Genomic DNA, 14,907 nt, shown 5'->3' on the forward strand with positions numbered 1-14,907 from the left:
AGAGATGGTGCACACATTCAGCAGCTGTCAAAGGAGAAGTCGTTTTACTTTCTTTTAAACTTGCAATGTTTGTCTTTATTTTGTTCTTTATATTTTGAAAGTGAAAAGAAATAGTATTGAGTCAATTTCTTTTTTTCTCTTTTTTTTTTTTTTTTTTTAAATATTTGTTCTATGTATTTACAAGCCTTAAAGTTGCTCTAAAGGTTCTGAAAGTATCACTAGTACTTGTTTTTTTTTTTTCCCCAGGGTAGCACTGTTTTGAATGAGTTATTTTGTTCGGAGCACTCTGGTCCGCAGCGGTTTCCTTCTGTTCCAAGGTTATGTATGGTTTTTGATTACTATTTTCTTTTTAAATTTCTGAAGCAAGCTGAGAGGCAGGCAGAAAAATCTGATGACAATTATTAAAATAAAAAAACACCCCAAAATTGATCTCTTCCTCATCTAGCTTACCCCAACCCCCTTGAAAGTTTTGTTTATTTATCATGCTTTGAAACAAAACTGAGGTGCATAATGAAGGGGAGGGAAATTTATTTCTCTTCTTTTGTTCTATTATACAATTTGTTTACAGAAACTGCAAATTTAAAAATTACACTGGCATTTGCAGTCCTTAAAATAATAAATTAAAAGTTTTCCACTTCTTTTTTTTTTTTTTTTTTTTTTTTGCTAAACAGATTTGTTTCGCTTTGTTGTGTTTCTGTACGTGTGAGTCCTTGTTTAAAAAGAAAAGAAGAAAAAGACTAAAACAGAAAACATTTTCTATAAATAATACATGTATTTTGGTTTAGTGCTCCCGCCCTCAGGTTTGAAGTTTACTCTTTTTTTTGTTCAAGTACCTTTTTTTTGTTTTTTCCTCCACGATCACCTTTGTGTTTATCTATTTTTTTTACCTCTCCCACTCGTGCGTGTGTGGGGGGGAAGGGGGGGGGTCTGCTCGAGAATTGGCCTTGCTGCACTGTGATTGGCGAAGACGTGAAACTTTTTAAAAAAATACTTAAATCGTTTCTTTTTTTTTTTGTTTCTTTTTTTTTCCTCTCTCCTCCTCTCTGTATTTTAAGTTTTAATTATCCTCCGACTCCTCTTCGGCTTCCCGTAGCCACGTGAAGAACGCCGTGACAGATTTTAACGCTACTCCTTTCCCGTTCTGCTCCGCTGGGTCTTTGCTGCTTTCCCATTTGTAGAAGGCATCCTCTGATATTACCTCCTCATCGTACAGGCAATCGAAAAACATCCGCAACAGATCTGTGATAATGGAATCAGGGGAGAGAACAGCTGTTAGTGCTGCGCTGGTTTCAGTTGGCCGACAAAGACGCGGTTACGGATAAGAGGATTAACATGACCTTTAATGCCAGAGATGCAGATATAAGTAAAAGGAAGGTCTGGCACTGAGTTATTTGCTTCCTGGCTGGTTACACACAGCTGAGAGGGGAAACGGGTCCCTCTGACGCTGTCTAGTAACAAACACATGCTCTGTAGAAAAGGGAAAGCTGGGAAAGCAGCTGTGGGAATGTATTATTTAAGCTGAAAGAGGGGAGGTTTAGATTAGATATTAGGAAGAAGTTCTTCACTGTGAGGGTGGTGAGACACTGGAACAGGTTGCCCAAGGGAGTTGTGGATGCTCCTCCCTGGAAGTGTTCTCGGCCAGGCTGGATGAGGCTTTGAGCAACCTGGTCTAGTGGAAGGTGTCCCTGCTGCTGGCAGGGGGGTTGGAACTGGATGAGCTTTAAGGTCCCTTCCAACCCAAACCATTCCATGATTCTATGATTGTCTAGGGACAGGCTGGCAAACAGAATCCACAGCAGCCTGTTCTCCTCTCGCTGGGCCACACAACCTGGCAGCCTGGCTCTTCCCCAACACCTGATTTCTCGTGGCTCAGCAGGAGGGATAACGAACCATTGGTCCTTAAAGCTAAGGATGATCGAGTTGGGTGTTTTTGGGCACTCTTTGATTTTGTGCTGCAGACTCCCCGGGAACCCCCATTTCCTTGGCAACTCCCTCACGTCATCAGATGTCCAACTAATTTTATTCCCTCCAAGTCCACAGACACCTGTGGTGTGGCAATGCAATTACAATGCCTGGTGCTCTCACATGTCCAGGTATTGTAAACGCAACAGATTACTCTTTACTGCCTTTTTTTCCACTCCCCTCTCTTTTTATCAACACAAGTTTGTCTTTCCTTCAGCAGCCAAGAGAAGAGCCAGACTCCAGACAAGCATCTGGGGACCTGCACTGCTCTAAAAGCTGGAATCTGGACAAACAGAAACCACTGTATGCTGGTTTTTCTCATCTGCTACATACAAAGGTAAGTTAAAGCACATCCTTTTCCAGTCTCCACCACTAAACTTTACTCTTGCAGAAACAACCTGTCCTTATACCGTCAGGGTTTAAATCCCCAGCACAGAGGCAACACTTACTAGGAGGCTGATCAAGTTTTACTATTGATGCTTGTAGTGCATAAAGTGCTTGTAGTTCCTTCTCTGTGTCTGAGTCTAGGTACTTGAGTAAGATCGGCACTCTCTGTTTGATAACAGCAGTGTCCACACGGAAGCTAGTCGAGTCCGCTGAGGGGAAGAGAAGAAAACAGGGTCAGCAGGGGCTGATCTTTTATCACTTTTATTTATTCAAATAGAAATCACAGGTACAGGTTAGTGTGGAGAGAAAAGAGAGAAACAACAGTAAATATTCCTGATTAATGTTTTTTTCTGGAAGTCCTGGTTCTTCCAGTTCCCCAAATTCAACCAGTATCTAAAGCGACCCTGGCCCTAACCAGCCTGCTGACACACACAGAAGAATTACAACCTTACTTTGAAGTGCACATTGCTGTATTTCCACAGACAGCTGGATGTGCAATGGGTAGGGCTAAAATTTTTGTTATATAGAAGGTTCTTAGAAAATTATGTATTTTTTTCCCTAAAAATACTAAGACAGAAACAGAATCCTAAGCTGCATATGACATAGGACATCAGGAATATATTAAAAACACACATTAGAAGTCCATCAGCAACGTAGATAAATTATTCAGCAGCTTTTAAGTAGACCATGTGACACAATTAAGTGATATTTTGGAAATAAAAGGAAAAAAAAATAACCAACCCCTCAATTAGAGACAAGGTCAGAACATAAAAGAGAAGACGTTCCTGATCCGCACCAGGGAACTCGTAAATATTTGTCATCAAATTCTTTTGCCCAAGGAAGTTGTAGATGCCCCCTCCCTGGAAGTGTTCTCGGCCAGGCTGGATGAGGCTTTGAGCAACCTGGTCTAGTGGAAGGTGTCCCTGCTGCTGGCAGGGGGGTTGGGACTGGATGAGCTTTAAGGTCCCTTCCAATCCAAACCAGTCTGGGATTCTATGATTCTAAATCGTGTGTAAGTTCGCCATCAACACTAGGTGGCATCAGAAAGGTTCTGTTCTCAGGGAGAAGGAAGGAGCTGGGCTGCCTTTTCCCCTTGCAACAAGATGAAGTTCAGACCATTCTCTCCACCAAGCGTGACTCTTACAGTTAAGAGCAGAACCGGGTGCTTTACAAGCGCAATTTTTTGCCTTGCCAGATGCCAGAAGTCAAGTTAAAGAAAACAAAGGGAATTGACCAGATGTGTCTGGCTGCAGTGCTTTGTGCAAGCCCCCTCTGAGGGTCTGAGGCTCTTGACTTAGGAACCCACCCTCTCCTCCATTTCCATCTGTCTACCAAGTAATCCACATAAACCATCTTATCCAAAAATGACAACTTTGGACATAAAACTATTAAGAAGCCAGTGATGCAGGCTGGCTTCTCTTCAGCAACCCACCCTTCCAACTCGCACGTGGCAATCTGCGACAGGAGAGCGCCCACGCGTACTTGCCGACACAAGAGTGGAAATGCTAATTCTCTTAGGAACGTCTCGCGCATTTCCACCGGCACGAGAAAAAATCAACGAACAATCTGGCATCACTCAAAGTCGTCTGAAATGTCTGCTCACGAGAGGTCACTGGGACACACCAGGCTCTCGAGAACATCACAACCAGCAAAGCACCCCCGGCTGGTGCTGGGGAACAGCCATCCCAGCTCCTGAACACTAGAGTTTTATATGGTGCAAAAATTCTTAGTGTGTGATAAAAAACCAGCCCTGAGGGAGGGAAAAGGGATATAAACCTGAAAAACATAAAATAATTATTTGCACCTTTGGTTTGTCTGGTGTTTACATTGCAAGTTACTCACCTATAATAGCTGCTTTACAAACTGCTGTCATTAAAGCTCTAAGGAATGTAGGTGAACTCATCTGGCTTTCATCTAGATTAGCCTGAAATCAAGAGTAAATGGACCAGTTAAAAACACGCCGCTGTGTGAGAACAACCGTTTCCAGACTCCGCTGTTGAATTTGGCAGCAAGTTCAGCAAAAGCTGCTGCAGCAGAAATCCAGTTCACCCAAAAAACTCTGCGAAAACTCAGCTTTCCCATTCGCTTCTTGAAATTAGCTCAGGTACCTCCACATGCAACAACAGTTCTCATGCCATCAATACACCATTTAACTACTCCCACAACTAGTCATTTGTCTGGAGAACCAAACCAAACCAAACCAACCACGTTTGGCTTTTCAACACCCTTATACATTTTCTAAGAGTTTTACGCTTCTTCAACAAATTTTACAGCGGTGCTCTCCTGGGGTGGAGATTTGTTTGCTTTGTAGAAGAAATTCACAGAATGGCTCTGTAACTTGTCCAAGACTACAAAGCTCTTGTGGGTGTCCCCAGATTTTCAGCACTGCTTTCATTCCACTCTTGACTTCCCTAATGGCAGCAGAAAAATTGCATTTCTAAACACACTGCTCCAGCAATAGAAACAACGGAAATGAAGCTGACCAAGATTTAGCTGTGAGCACAGATCTAAATGAACCAGGCTGAGTATCATTTCAGACACTAGGTTTAAAATCAGGCTTAAGGAATGCAGCCAGAGATAGAGGGTGGAAGATTGGTGGGTTGACAGGGCTTCCTTTTTTACCTTTTTCTTTATTTCCTTTTACAGTTACTGCTCCAATGCACTGGGAAAGGCACACGAGCTCTCAGTGACTGCCCAGCGTGTTTTTGCAGCATGGCAGGGAGAATCTGGTAAGTCATGTTGCAAAAATCACTGAGAAGCTTTTATCCCCAATTTTGGGAAGAAAGAATGTAGCAGTGTACTCGATTTAAAATATAATAAGTAGCCAAAAGCAGACTTTTCAGAGTCAAAAAGCCCACAGTATTTAAAAGGCAGTTACACAGTTGTATGCTAATATGGCCAAAATTCTTTCTTCCTGAAGTTTACTTTGAAACTGACTGATTGTATTTTAGATTTTAATTCTTTAGAAGTGTTGATTGCACAGACCTAATCATCATAAGTGTCTTATGCCTGGAGAGGAGCCTGCAGAGATGCTCCTTTAGATGAGAAAATATTTACAGAAGCAGTTAACAAACGGTGCGCAGGGAGGGTGAGAATAGTGTTTGTACCTCTACCCAGTCAAAGATTTGTTCATCATTTGCCTTGTCCTCAACAATGAGTTTTTCTAGCTGCTTGTTCAGCTCTTCTGCAGAGAGTTCTTTCTCTGAAAGTGCTTCTGAGGAACTGGAACAGTCCGACTCCGTGAAGTCCAACTTCTGCAACATCAGAAGTGACGATGAGAATTAGTGAAATATACTTTCCTATGCTGAATTATCCCAAATTGAGGCAGCAAGCTACACCTCCTGCTGCTTTCTGGCATCTTTCAACTGCTCAGTTAACGTTACAACGATTTATACACTTTATCTTTTCCAAAGATTATAAAGCATTTTACAAACTACATCATCCAGCAAAGAAAACCAGGTATCTGATCTCCTGAGGTCCCTTCCAACCTCTGAAATCTGTGATTCTGTGATCTCAGAGCAACTCCAGCTCTGCACAAAATAAAACGCGTGTTGCTCAACTAAAACAACGGGGAGCTGGAATGCAATTACCAGAGCTGGCATTCGCTCAAAGACACTGCAGCTAACGCCCCAATTCATTGCAAAATGTGACAGAGGAGCTGGAGTCCCCTCACCAAGTCCCAGACCTTGGTAATCCATTTCATTTCCTACTTCCTAAATGCTAAAACAGGGCAGTGGATCACTTGGAACTCCAAAAGGAGCTCCAGCTCCTTCTTTAGGAACAGCACCAGGAAGAGTTGCAAGGTGCCCTCCTATCAGGTTGTGAAACCCCTTGGGATCATAACACAAGGTGGGATGAGTGAATAATTGCTATCATTTATTCTGGCCCTTCTGCAGATGGTCTGTCCTTGCTGCAAAACTCATTCTTGAGTTCTTTCCTCCCAGTTCAAGATCTCCTACAGGAAGGCAGCTGATGGGAGATGTGTGCCTAGGGTTGGAGGGGACAAGCCCATCCTCCTGGCATTTCAAAAAGGAGGCGCTGAAATAATCTAAGCCAGGTTGGGGAGGAAGACACCTCACCCCAGATCAACTGTACAAAAGAATGGGATGGAAGAGGATGAACAAACAGGATGATGGTCCAAAAATCAGTGCATCAAATTCACTAATTAAGCAGATGCTTGCTCTGAACTCACTTGTTCCATGAGAAAGGTATGTACATCCTCTCCTTCAGGTAAGTAGTCCTTCCAACTGAGGCCAGACTCCCTCCATAAGGCTCCCACTTTCTTATGGCTCTAAAACACAAACAGTTTGTTCATTTTCAAGACTTGAAGAGACAAGCAGGGGAGCTTAGACAAGCCGGAGTGGTGCAGCTGTGTCAGGAGAAATAAAGAACTGTTCAGCCATCAAACAAGACACTTAGCAAGGAAGTGAAAATGTCTGGAAATCCCATGCAAGAGCAATCATATATGTAACCCTGCCACAGGTCTACACACATCCTGCCCAGTGGTCAAACACCACGGGGATGGGGAATAAACAAGGTCAAATGTGACACGTGGGGTTTGCAACAACTTCAGCCAGAGATCACCTATGAAAAGTGACACATCTGAACAAGGCACAGTTTCCCACGGCCGTGACACAGAGCTGGCAGTTAGATGACTTAGATTCCTCTCCTGACTCTGTCATTAACTTACTCCATGACTCATTTTCCCCCTTGCCTTGACATTAAAGCACCAGCAAATTAGCTAATTTTAGAAAATAATTATTTGCACCGTTGTTTTCTGTACAGAGATCAAGCCTCAAATTCGGGTACGTAATACCAAGCTCACTCTTCAGTTCCTAGAATTTATGACAAACCTTGAGAAAAGCACCTTTGCAGCACATACAATTCAACCCTCCTCATTCCCTAATGTCACGCTGACCTTTCGGTATCCTGCCTAAAATGGCACCTATACAATTCTGACAAAAATAAAAATACAACTAACAACCAGCTCCTTTCACCCAAATGCTTTGCCAAAAATTTTACCTTAGAGCACAGGGGAGATCACTGCGTGGCCTAAGTTAAGCACTGACAAAAGCAGCCTGATTTTTCATTTACAAAGCAGACTACAATGTTAAGTTTACAAAGCAGATCATTAAGAGCTAATTGTGCATAGTTCCTGCTACGATTCATCAGGTTCTCAATTAGATGATTGATATTACATTGAAATACTTGAGTCCAAGTATTGGCCTGGACAAGATCGAATTAGAAAGCTGTGGCAGAAACAGAAACTCATGGCTGTGCTTCAAGCCCCACAGAGCACAACAGCTTTTCTTTCACAGAACAGAGAAAAATAAATGGAAATTGACTGTCCAAACAAGCAGAAGGCTAAAATAAATAAATAAAAAGTCACTATTTGCACTGTTAGGCCAAAATGCTCCTGGAACATTCAACCTTATTTGAATGCATGCTTTAAAAAAAGAAAAAAAAAAAGAAAAGAGGGATTTTACAGGGTTGAAAATAGACACAATCCAAAGTGTGGTATTTAGCCAGATTTAAAAAAAAAGAAAGAAAAAATGGAGACAGAGTTACAGGGAAACCACCAAACTTTGAACAAACAACTGTGAAATGTGTAAGAGAGCTCTAGAAGTTACAAGGTGAGAAGATGAGCCTGCAAAAGGGAAAAGTGATGAGGGGGGGAAAAAAAAAGTTAACTTTTTGGAACCTGGTACAGACTGGTTTGAAACTGGGGATGTAGAGGCAGGTTTCCTGGGTTATTTGGACTGGTTGGCCCGTCCCTAAATATCTTCACATGGGAAATGTGAAGGCTTCATGCAGAAACATCTACTGGCTGCATCTACCAATGGCACACCTGGACACTTACCATTTGTTTGCATAGAAGGTGCAAGATTTCAGCAAGCAAGACGCCGGCTCTTCCCACAGGAAGCAAAGGTTTGCTAAATTCTCTAGAATGAAAGAAAACCAGATATTTTTCCTTATAATTTGAATTGTCTGAAGATAGTTTCACCCTGATAAAACAGTGCTCCCAGCCTGGAATGTGAGGCGAGGGGTAGAGATCACACTGCGGCAGGAAATCACCTTTAATTTCTGCCAGGGATAAAGGATTTGATCTAGCTGCCACCAGACAGACATGAGTGATGCGGTGCGGTTGCCACAACAGGGCTAATTGCAAAGTCTTTACATAACATCAAATCCCCTCATTTCTGTGGGACGCTGCGTTCGTGTAGCAGGACCCTTTTTGGGGACAATGCTACTGTTTTCTTAATGTGCTGCCTACGGGAAAAGAGAACCATTCAACTGGCTTCTAGTTAAACCCCAAATATATAAGGACACATACAAAATCATAGAATCATGGAATGGTTTGGGTTGGAAGGGACCTTAAAGCTCATCCAGTCCCAACCCCCCTGCCAGCAGCAGGGACACCTTCCACTAGACCAGGTTGCTCAAAGCCTCATCCAGCCTGGCCGAGAACACTTCCAGGGAGGAGCAGCCACAGCTTCTCTGGCCAACCTGTGCCAGTGTCTGACCACCCTCACAGTGAAGAACTTCTTCCTAATATCTAATCTAAACCTCCCCTCTTTCAGCTTAAAGCCATTTCCCCTTGTTTTGTCATTAACTGCCCTTATGAAAAGTCCCTCCCCAGCCTTCCTGGAGCCCCTTCAGGTACTGGGAGGCCGCTATAAGATCTCCCCGGAGCCTTCTCTTCTCCAGGCTGAACAGCCCCAACTCTCTCAGCCTGTCTTCATAGGAGAGGTGCTCCAGCCCTCGGATAGAAAAATATAGAAACTCTGCTCCTGGAAGCAGTTTCCAGTCTGGCAGGGAAGGTTTTCTACCTGTTTAAGGTGGTAGTTACTACACTCCGAGACATAAAGACACCTGTGCGACACCTCGCTCTCCTCAAACGGAATTCTCAGAGCTCAGTGTGCTCTCCAATGACTCCCACTGGACAACACTGGGGTGATTTTTTAGCTCAGCTGAAACAAACAGGATTGAAGTAGATTTACAGATAAACTTTTGCTCCTGAATAGTGACTACAGAGCAGCAAGTTCCCTTCCCACCACAGCTCTGAGTCTGGTGCAAGTCCTGAACGACGTGCAGCAAAGCCTTTTATCAACTCGGATGAGAAGCTGAGCTTCTAACACTAGTTGTCTTTTATCTACCTGATGGGAATCATGCTGTCAAAATACTACATAGCATAGCCAGGCACAGAACTCAGCTCAACCAACCCTGGAAAAAAAACAGCACTGCTTACTGTATAAGTTCTCTCATAGAGATTCCTCCTTCTTTTAACACGGGGGTCACCAACTCAGCTAGGTACAACCAAATATGGGGTATATCTATGGCCATATCGTCCGCCATCTCCAAGGTGTCTGAAAAACTTTAGAAAAAGGAAAGAAAAATGATGTCAAGCATTAAATAGAATTTGGGACTTTAATTTGAGCAAAGCTGCACTTTAAAAATTCTTTGTTATCGAAGAGAGAAGGGGAAGGGAAGAGAGAAGGGGAAGGGAAGAGAGAAGGGGAAGGGAAGAGAGAAGGGGAAGGGAGAGGAAGGGAGAGGAAGGGAGAGGAAGGGAGAGGAAGGGAGAGGAAGGGAGAGGAAGGGAGAGGAAGGGAGAGGAAGGGAGAGGAAGGGAGAGGAAGGGAGAGGAAGGGAGAGGAAGGGAGAGGAAGGGAGAGGAAGGGAGAGGAAGGGAGAGGAAGGGAGAGGAAGGGAGAGGAAGGGAGAGGAAGGGAGAGGAAGGGAGAGGAAGGGAGAGGAAGGGAGAGAGGAAAGGAGAGGAAGGGTGAGGAAGGGAGAGGAAGGGAGAGGAAGGGAGAGGAAGGGAGAGGAAGGGAGAGGAAGGGAGAGAATCATAAAGGTAACAAAAAAACCCTATTGCCATTTTATGCTTTCAGTGCTTCAGAACTGCCAGGAGTGAATTTCTCTCTGCAGTAACATGGATGGTATGTGGAAAAGGCACTGCTTTCCATAAAACCAGCAGGTACATCCAGGAAAGCTCCATTTACAGTAATCCTGACATTGTTTGCTAACTGGTAAAACCCGTAAAACTAACAAGCATATTTATCTATAAATACAGATCATCCAATAAATGGAGACTTCCTAAAAATATCCAAACATCAACAGAAAGAGGATTAATAATACCAGAAGTCCAAATGTAAGGTAATCAGCAAAATGTCTGTAAGTATGTAAGATAACACAAGAAAAATGTTCAGTACACCAGAGAGAGGTTTCCATCGTGGCAGGATGAATTACAAAATTGCTCCCCAACACTGGATAGAGTTCCCAGAATCACTCAAAACTCTTCTTCCCGATAAAAGCCTTGTAGGTGGCTTCATTCCCCATGGCTGGTACAAGATGATGATCATTTTTCTGGCTCTCCTGCCCGTTTTCATCATGATTCATTTCTCCCTGAAAACCTTGAAAATTCTGGGGTCCAGTTTACTGAGTATAATTGGTCATTTTTTTCTCATGCTGCAAACCCAGAAACCCAGAATCTCCTTTGCTTTGTTCTTCACGTCCTCTGCTACCACTTCAATGTAGGTTTGTCCAAGCGTTTGTGACAGAAATTGGTTTCCTGTTGTGTATCTCTCCAGACTTGTGCTGTGACCAGTACTCATCCCATAACCCCTAATTACACAGTCACTTTTCTTGCGTGAATAAGTGTAGTGGTTTTCAGTGTTCTTCTCATGTACCCACTGAGCACCACTTGCCCCTTCATCATCTTCAGGAGCAGTTTCACTTTGTTTATGCCACATTCAGACCACACGTCCCATGATTTCATCGAGATCCTACTTATTTAGCATCACCACCACTTATCCACACTCCAGGAAACACAGGAACGGCTTTAATCACAACCCGTTATGGAAACGTATCACTTCAAACAAGTCCTTTTGACCATCAGCGACTGTGTGGACACAGACAAGTGTACTCCCTGTGGGGTTGTATTTTTTTTACTCCTGTTCCATACTGTTTGGGATCCATCAGGCTGCCTGAACTCTTCCTGTGAGCCAGTGGACTGCAGCACGATGAAATTCACTGCCAGACACAGGGGCAGGGCGGTCAGTGACACCACAACGAGACATGATTCAAATAAAAGCAGCAAGATGGGGCTAACTACCCAGAAACTCAGTATCCAAAAGCATTATTTCACCTGCTTGTTTGCTGGCTGCTTTTTGTGGTTATCCCTCTCTTAATCATCCTGCTCTAACCCGCAGAGAGGGCCGAGTGGTGCTGGGACCTCCCTGGGAACACAGATCGTTTTATAACTGGACACCAGTTCAAATCCAGGCTGGGAATACAAAACCCAGAGAGCTGAAAGGAACCAACGGTTGAAACTGTTGTCTTGAAGAAGGTCCAACCCATGCAACACCACATCTGGCACATGTTCTCCTTCTCAGCCCCTCAATGGCACGTCTTCTCCTTAAAGCTGAGTTATCCTGAGAAATCCCATCGCACGGGTAAAGCCTGTTTTACCAGCGGGAGAACAGCTGCGGTTCTGTGGATGCAGAGGACTTCACACTACACAGCTTCCAGGCATTATTATGCTCACAGGAAGATTTTTGTCTCCTTCCTCCTCTTTTAATTGTATTCAATGATTTGCCAAAAGGCAAATATTGACAAATGTATCACAAAACAGAAATCTAAACACACACATTTAAATATACACCCACGCGTGTGCTTCAAAATAAATACTTCTATAAATACAAAAATATTGACATTCACTAAAGCATTTTAAATACTTAAAAACAGATTAAAATAATTATATTACTTATGCATACATCCAGGCAGAAATGCTCTGTCATAAAGGACATGTGGAGAAGGCAGGTTAGCAAAGCAAGGTGGGAAATCATTCCTCTCCAACACAGTGGTTGTTCATTTGCAATCAATGCTCAAGGAAAGTATCCATTTCTACGTGCAGAATACAAACCCCTTGAAGAAATCCTGCTTGCTCAGCTTTCCTGACTGCACCAGCTGATGTAATAACTGGCCCATGTGATCCCTGGTGATCTGACTCCTCTCGAGCGTCGACTCCACTCCCACTCGCACAAAAACAGGCAGCAGATTCTGGGCGCTCAGCTCCTCCACACACTGCATTGCTTCCTGTTGGAATGACACACAGGATCATTTGCCATCCAAAAAATAGAGCAGAAGAATATTTTCTACTATAAGACAGTTCAGGGTACACGGGATGGGGATTTATTTGATAGCAGATCAAGAGACTGCTAGCCTTGGGTTTGATTTGAAAATGAATATTTAGTGAAGCTGCCAGGCAAAGCTGCTGGACTAGGCTGTGGAACCTCATCACAAATCACCACTGAGATGGCAACTGAATAATAATAATAATGAGAATTTATACCACGCAGGCAACAGAGTTTTTAAAATACACAATCAGGCTCCAGGGTACAGTTTGGCTGCTTAGTGAAAGGATAGGAATTGTCTTCTGGATGCCACCAAAAAGCCTATTATTTCATCAAATGTCAAGTCAAGTCAAAAGGAGGACATCATGTTAGATTCGTTACTGAGCTGATCTGGCACAGAAATGCCTGTGTTACAAACCCACGCCATATAAAGAAGCAGAAAATAGGTGGGGAGCATTTGGGGGAAAACTTCCTCTTTATAAAGCTTCCACTTTCTGGCACAAACATTTTGTAACCTAAGCAAATAAAAGACTCTTACACAGAGACTCTCAGAGAAGCGCTCAATGTCACACTTCAAAAATCTCCACTGTCATCTCCAAAGATCTTCCACTGACCTTCTAGGTCCAGCCCAACAGATCTCAACGGGCTTCCTGACTAAAGACATTTGCTCGTTGTCTTAGGTTATGCCTTTAGTTATCAAGAACTGGCAGCCCCAGGTGCATTTCTGCAAGCCCTGAACGACTGTTTTCCACAGGTCACAAGTCTGGTGGCCCCAGATGGCACGCTCGGGTCACAGCTCGGATCCCAGTGTCCCCAGGACAGACAGGTGAACACGCTGCTGGTTGACCCTGCTGTCACTAGGCGTCAGCATACAGCTCAGCACTTTTAATTTACAGTCAGGTTAAATAATGAAGACTAAACCCAGGAGAAATGGTGACTCCTCTGCTGTACGCTACAGGAACACACTCATATTTGGCCTTATTAACGTGAGTTTAAGCTGAATTAGTCCGAAGCTTTGTTGCACGCTGCCTTTCAACACCACTGAGAATTTACAATTATCAAGCAACCCCCTCATGCCCACAAGCTGCCTCGATCCGATGTATTTTTTTTTAACCAGAGGTGCACTTGTCTAACACAATTCAACTCCACCAAGCCATAAAAATATGTCATCACATTTGCAAGCACAGAAACTGAAGCAGCCCCTTAGCCCCAGACATCCAGGGGTTACACTTTGAAATCTATGGCAAAAAGAGAAAAGACTGGAGAGTCCTTTATTAACCAGCCCCACTGTGCTTGGCTCCTTCCACCAAGATCCACCAGGCCAGCAAGCTGGGGGACATTGCAAATCTAAAGTTTTGGGTTTGTTTGTTGGGTTTTGTTGTTGTTGTTTTTTTACTTTTTTCTCAAACCCAGGATTTAATAATTTCTCCTGATAACTAGATGTGAACTCAAAACAATCCATCCTAAGAATATTCCTCTTTCTGATTTTAATTCAAGGCCCTATGAAGTGGGAAGCAACAACTTTGTTTTTAGGGTGCCAAACCAGGAACTCCCTAGTGCTGCCCTGTCAAACTTTGTGGGTTTTTAAAATTTATTTCAGCAAATGATCAAACCAATCAACTTTGCAGCCACCATAACACGTCTTGCAAACTCCCTGGACAAGCTAACAATCCATTTACAACAGAAACAAGATTTCAGCCTTTAACTAGGAAGTGATGACAGCTGCTCGGTAATTTTCAATGTTTATTAAAAATACTCTGGAGTGGTTTGTTCAATATTTAGTATTGCTTTATCTGCCTCCAAATCAGAACAGCACATGCTTTGATAACTGAATGGAAACCTCAGTTTATTTTCCCACTAGCTTTTCTCCTTCCAAAATTGCTGTTATTACGGAGCTGCTCAGTGATTTGTGACAGATACACATATATCTTGCTACTTCAAATACACAAGCTGGGCTACTTTTTCTATTACTAGCAAGGCACAAAACTAATTTGGGAGACAACTGTCCTAAAAATGATCATGGAGCGGCTGCTGCCCCAGTTTTTAACAGGCCCCACCGTTTCTGCTACCTCCATGTGAGCTGGGTGCTTACAAAGACACCATTCCTGGCAAGAAAACACACTCCAGTCCCACAGACCTTTCTGCTAAGTGAGGTTTTCATTTTGCTTACCTTAAAATCATTAATATGCAAGAACTCATCAATGATAGATTTGCATTTTCTCTCAATTTCCTCTTCTGATAATGAAGGCTTTTCTTGCGCTGGAGCTGGGGGAGCTTCTGGCTTGGCTGGTAGAAATAGAAAAAAAACAATCACATTTGGAAAAAGAAAATCAGCATCATTTTCAGAAAACAGAAGTCACTGGAGCAGGGTGTGTTCCCTGTCCCATCATCAGGCACGGGTCACTTCTCGCTTGGCTAC

The 14,907-nt window shown here is 43.2% G+C and overlaps 1 protein-coding gene across 1 annotated transcript in view; it reads right to left on the minus strand.

The window, feature by feature from the left end:
- Positions 1 to 65: 65 nt before the first annotated feature.
- Positions 66 to 14,907, minus strand: part of EIF4G3 (eukaryotic translation initiation factor 4 gamma 3) — a 79,605-nt gene continuing 64,763 nt past the window's right edge. The window contains exons 26-34 of the mRNA XM_029084880.1: positions 14,659 to 14,774; positions 12,278 to 12,450; positions 9,599 to 9,724; positions 8,210 to 8,291; positions 6,542 to 6,640; positions 5,457 to 5,603; positions 4,192 to 4,273; positions 2,412 to 2,558; positions 66 to 1,239 (exon numbers count right to left, since the gene is read on the minus strand). Of these exons, the coding sequence (XP_028940713.1) occupies positions 1,058 to 1,239; positions 2,412 to 2,558; positions 4,192 to 4,273; positions 5,457 to 5,603; positions 6,542 to 6,640; positions 8,210 to 8,291; positions 9,599 to 9,724; positions 12,278 to 12,450; positions 14,659 to 14,774 (1,154 nt within the window). The 3' untranslated portion in view covers positions 66 to 1,057. The remainder of the gene's footprint in view (positions 1,240 to 2,411; positions 2,559 to 4,191; positions 4,274 to 5,456; positions 5,604 to 6,541; positions 6,641 to 8,209; positions 8,292 to 9,598; positions 9,725 to 12,277; positions 12,451 to 14,658; positions 14,775 to 14,907) is intronic.

The sequence above is a fragment of the Antrostomus carolinensis genome, unplaced genomic scaffold (genome assembly GCF_000700745.2).
Source record: "Antrostomus carolinensis isolate BGI_N321 unplaced genomic scaffold, ASM70074v2 scaffold11735, whole genome shotgun sequence".
Taxonomy (NCBI): domain Eukaryota; kingdom Metazoa; phylum Chordata; class Aves; order Caprimulgiformes; family Caprimulgidae; genus Antrostomus; species Antrostomus carolinensis.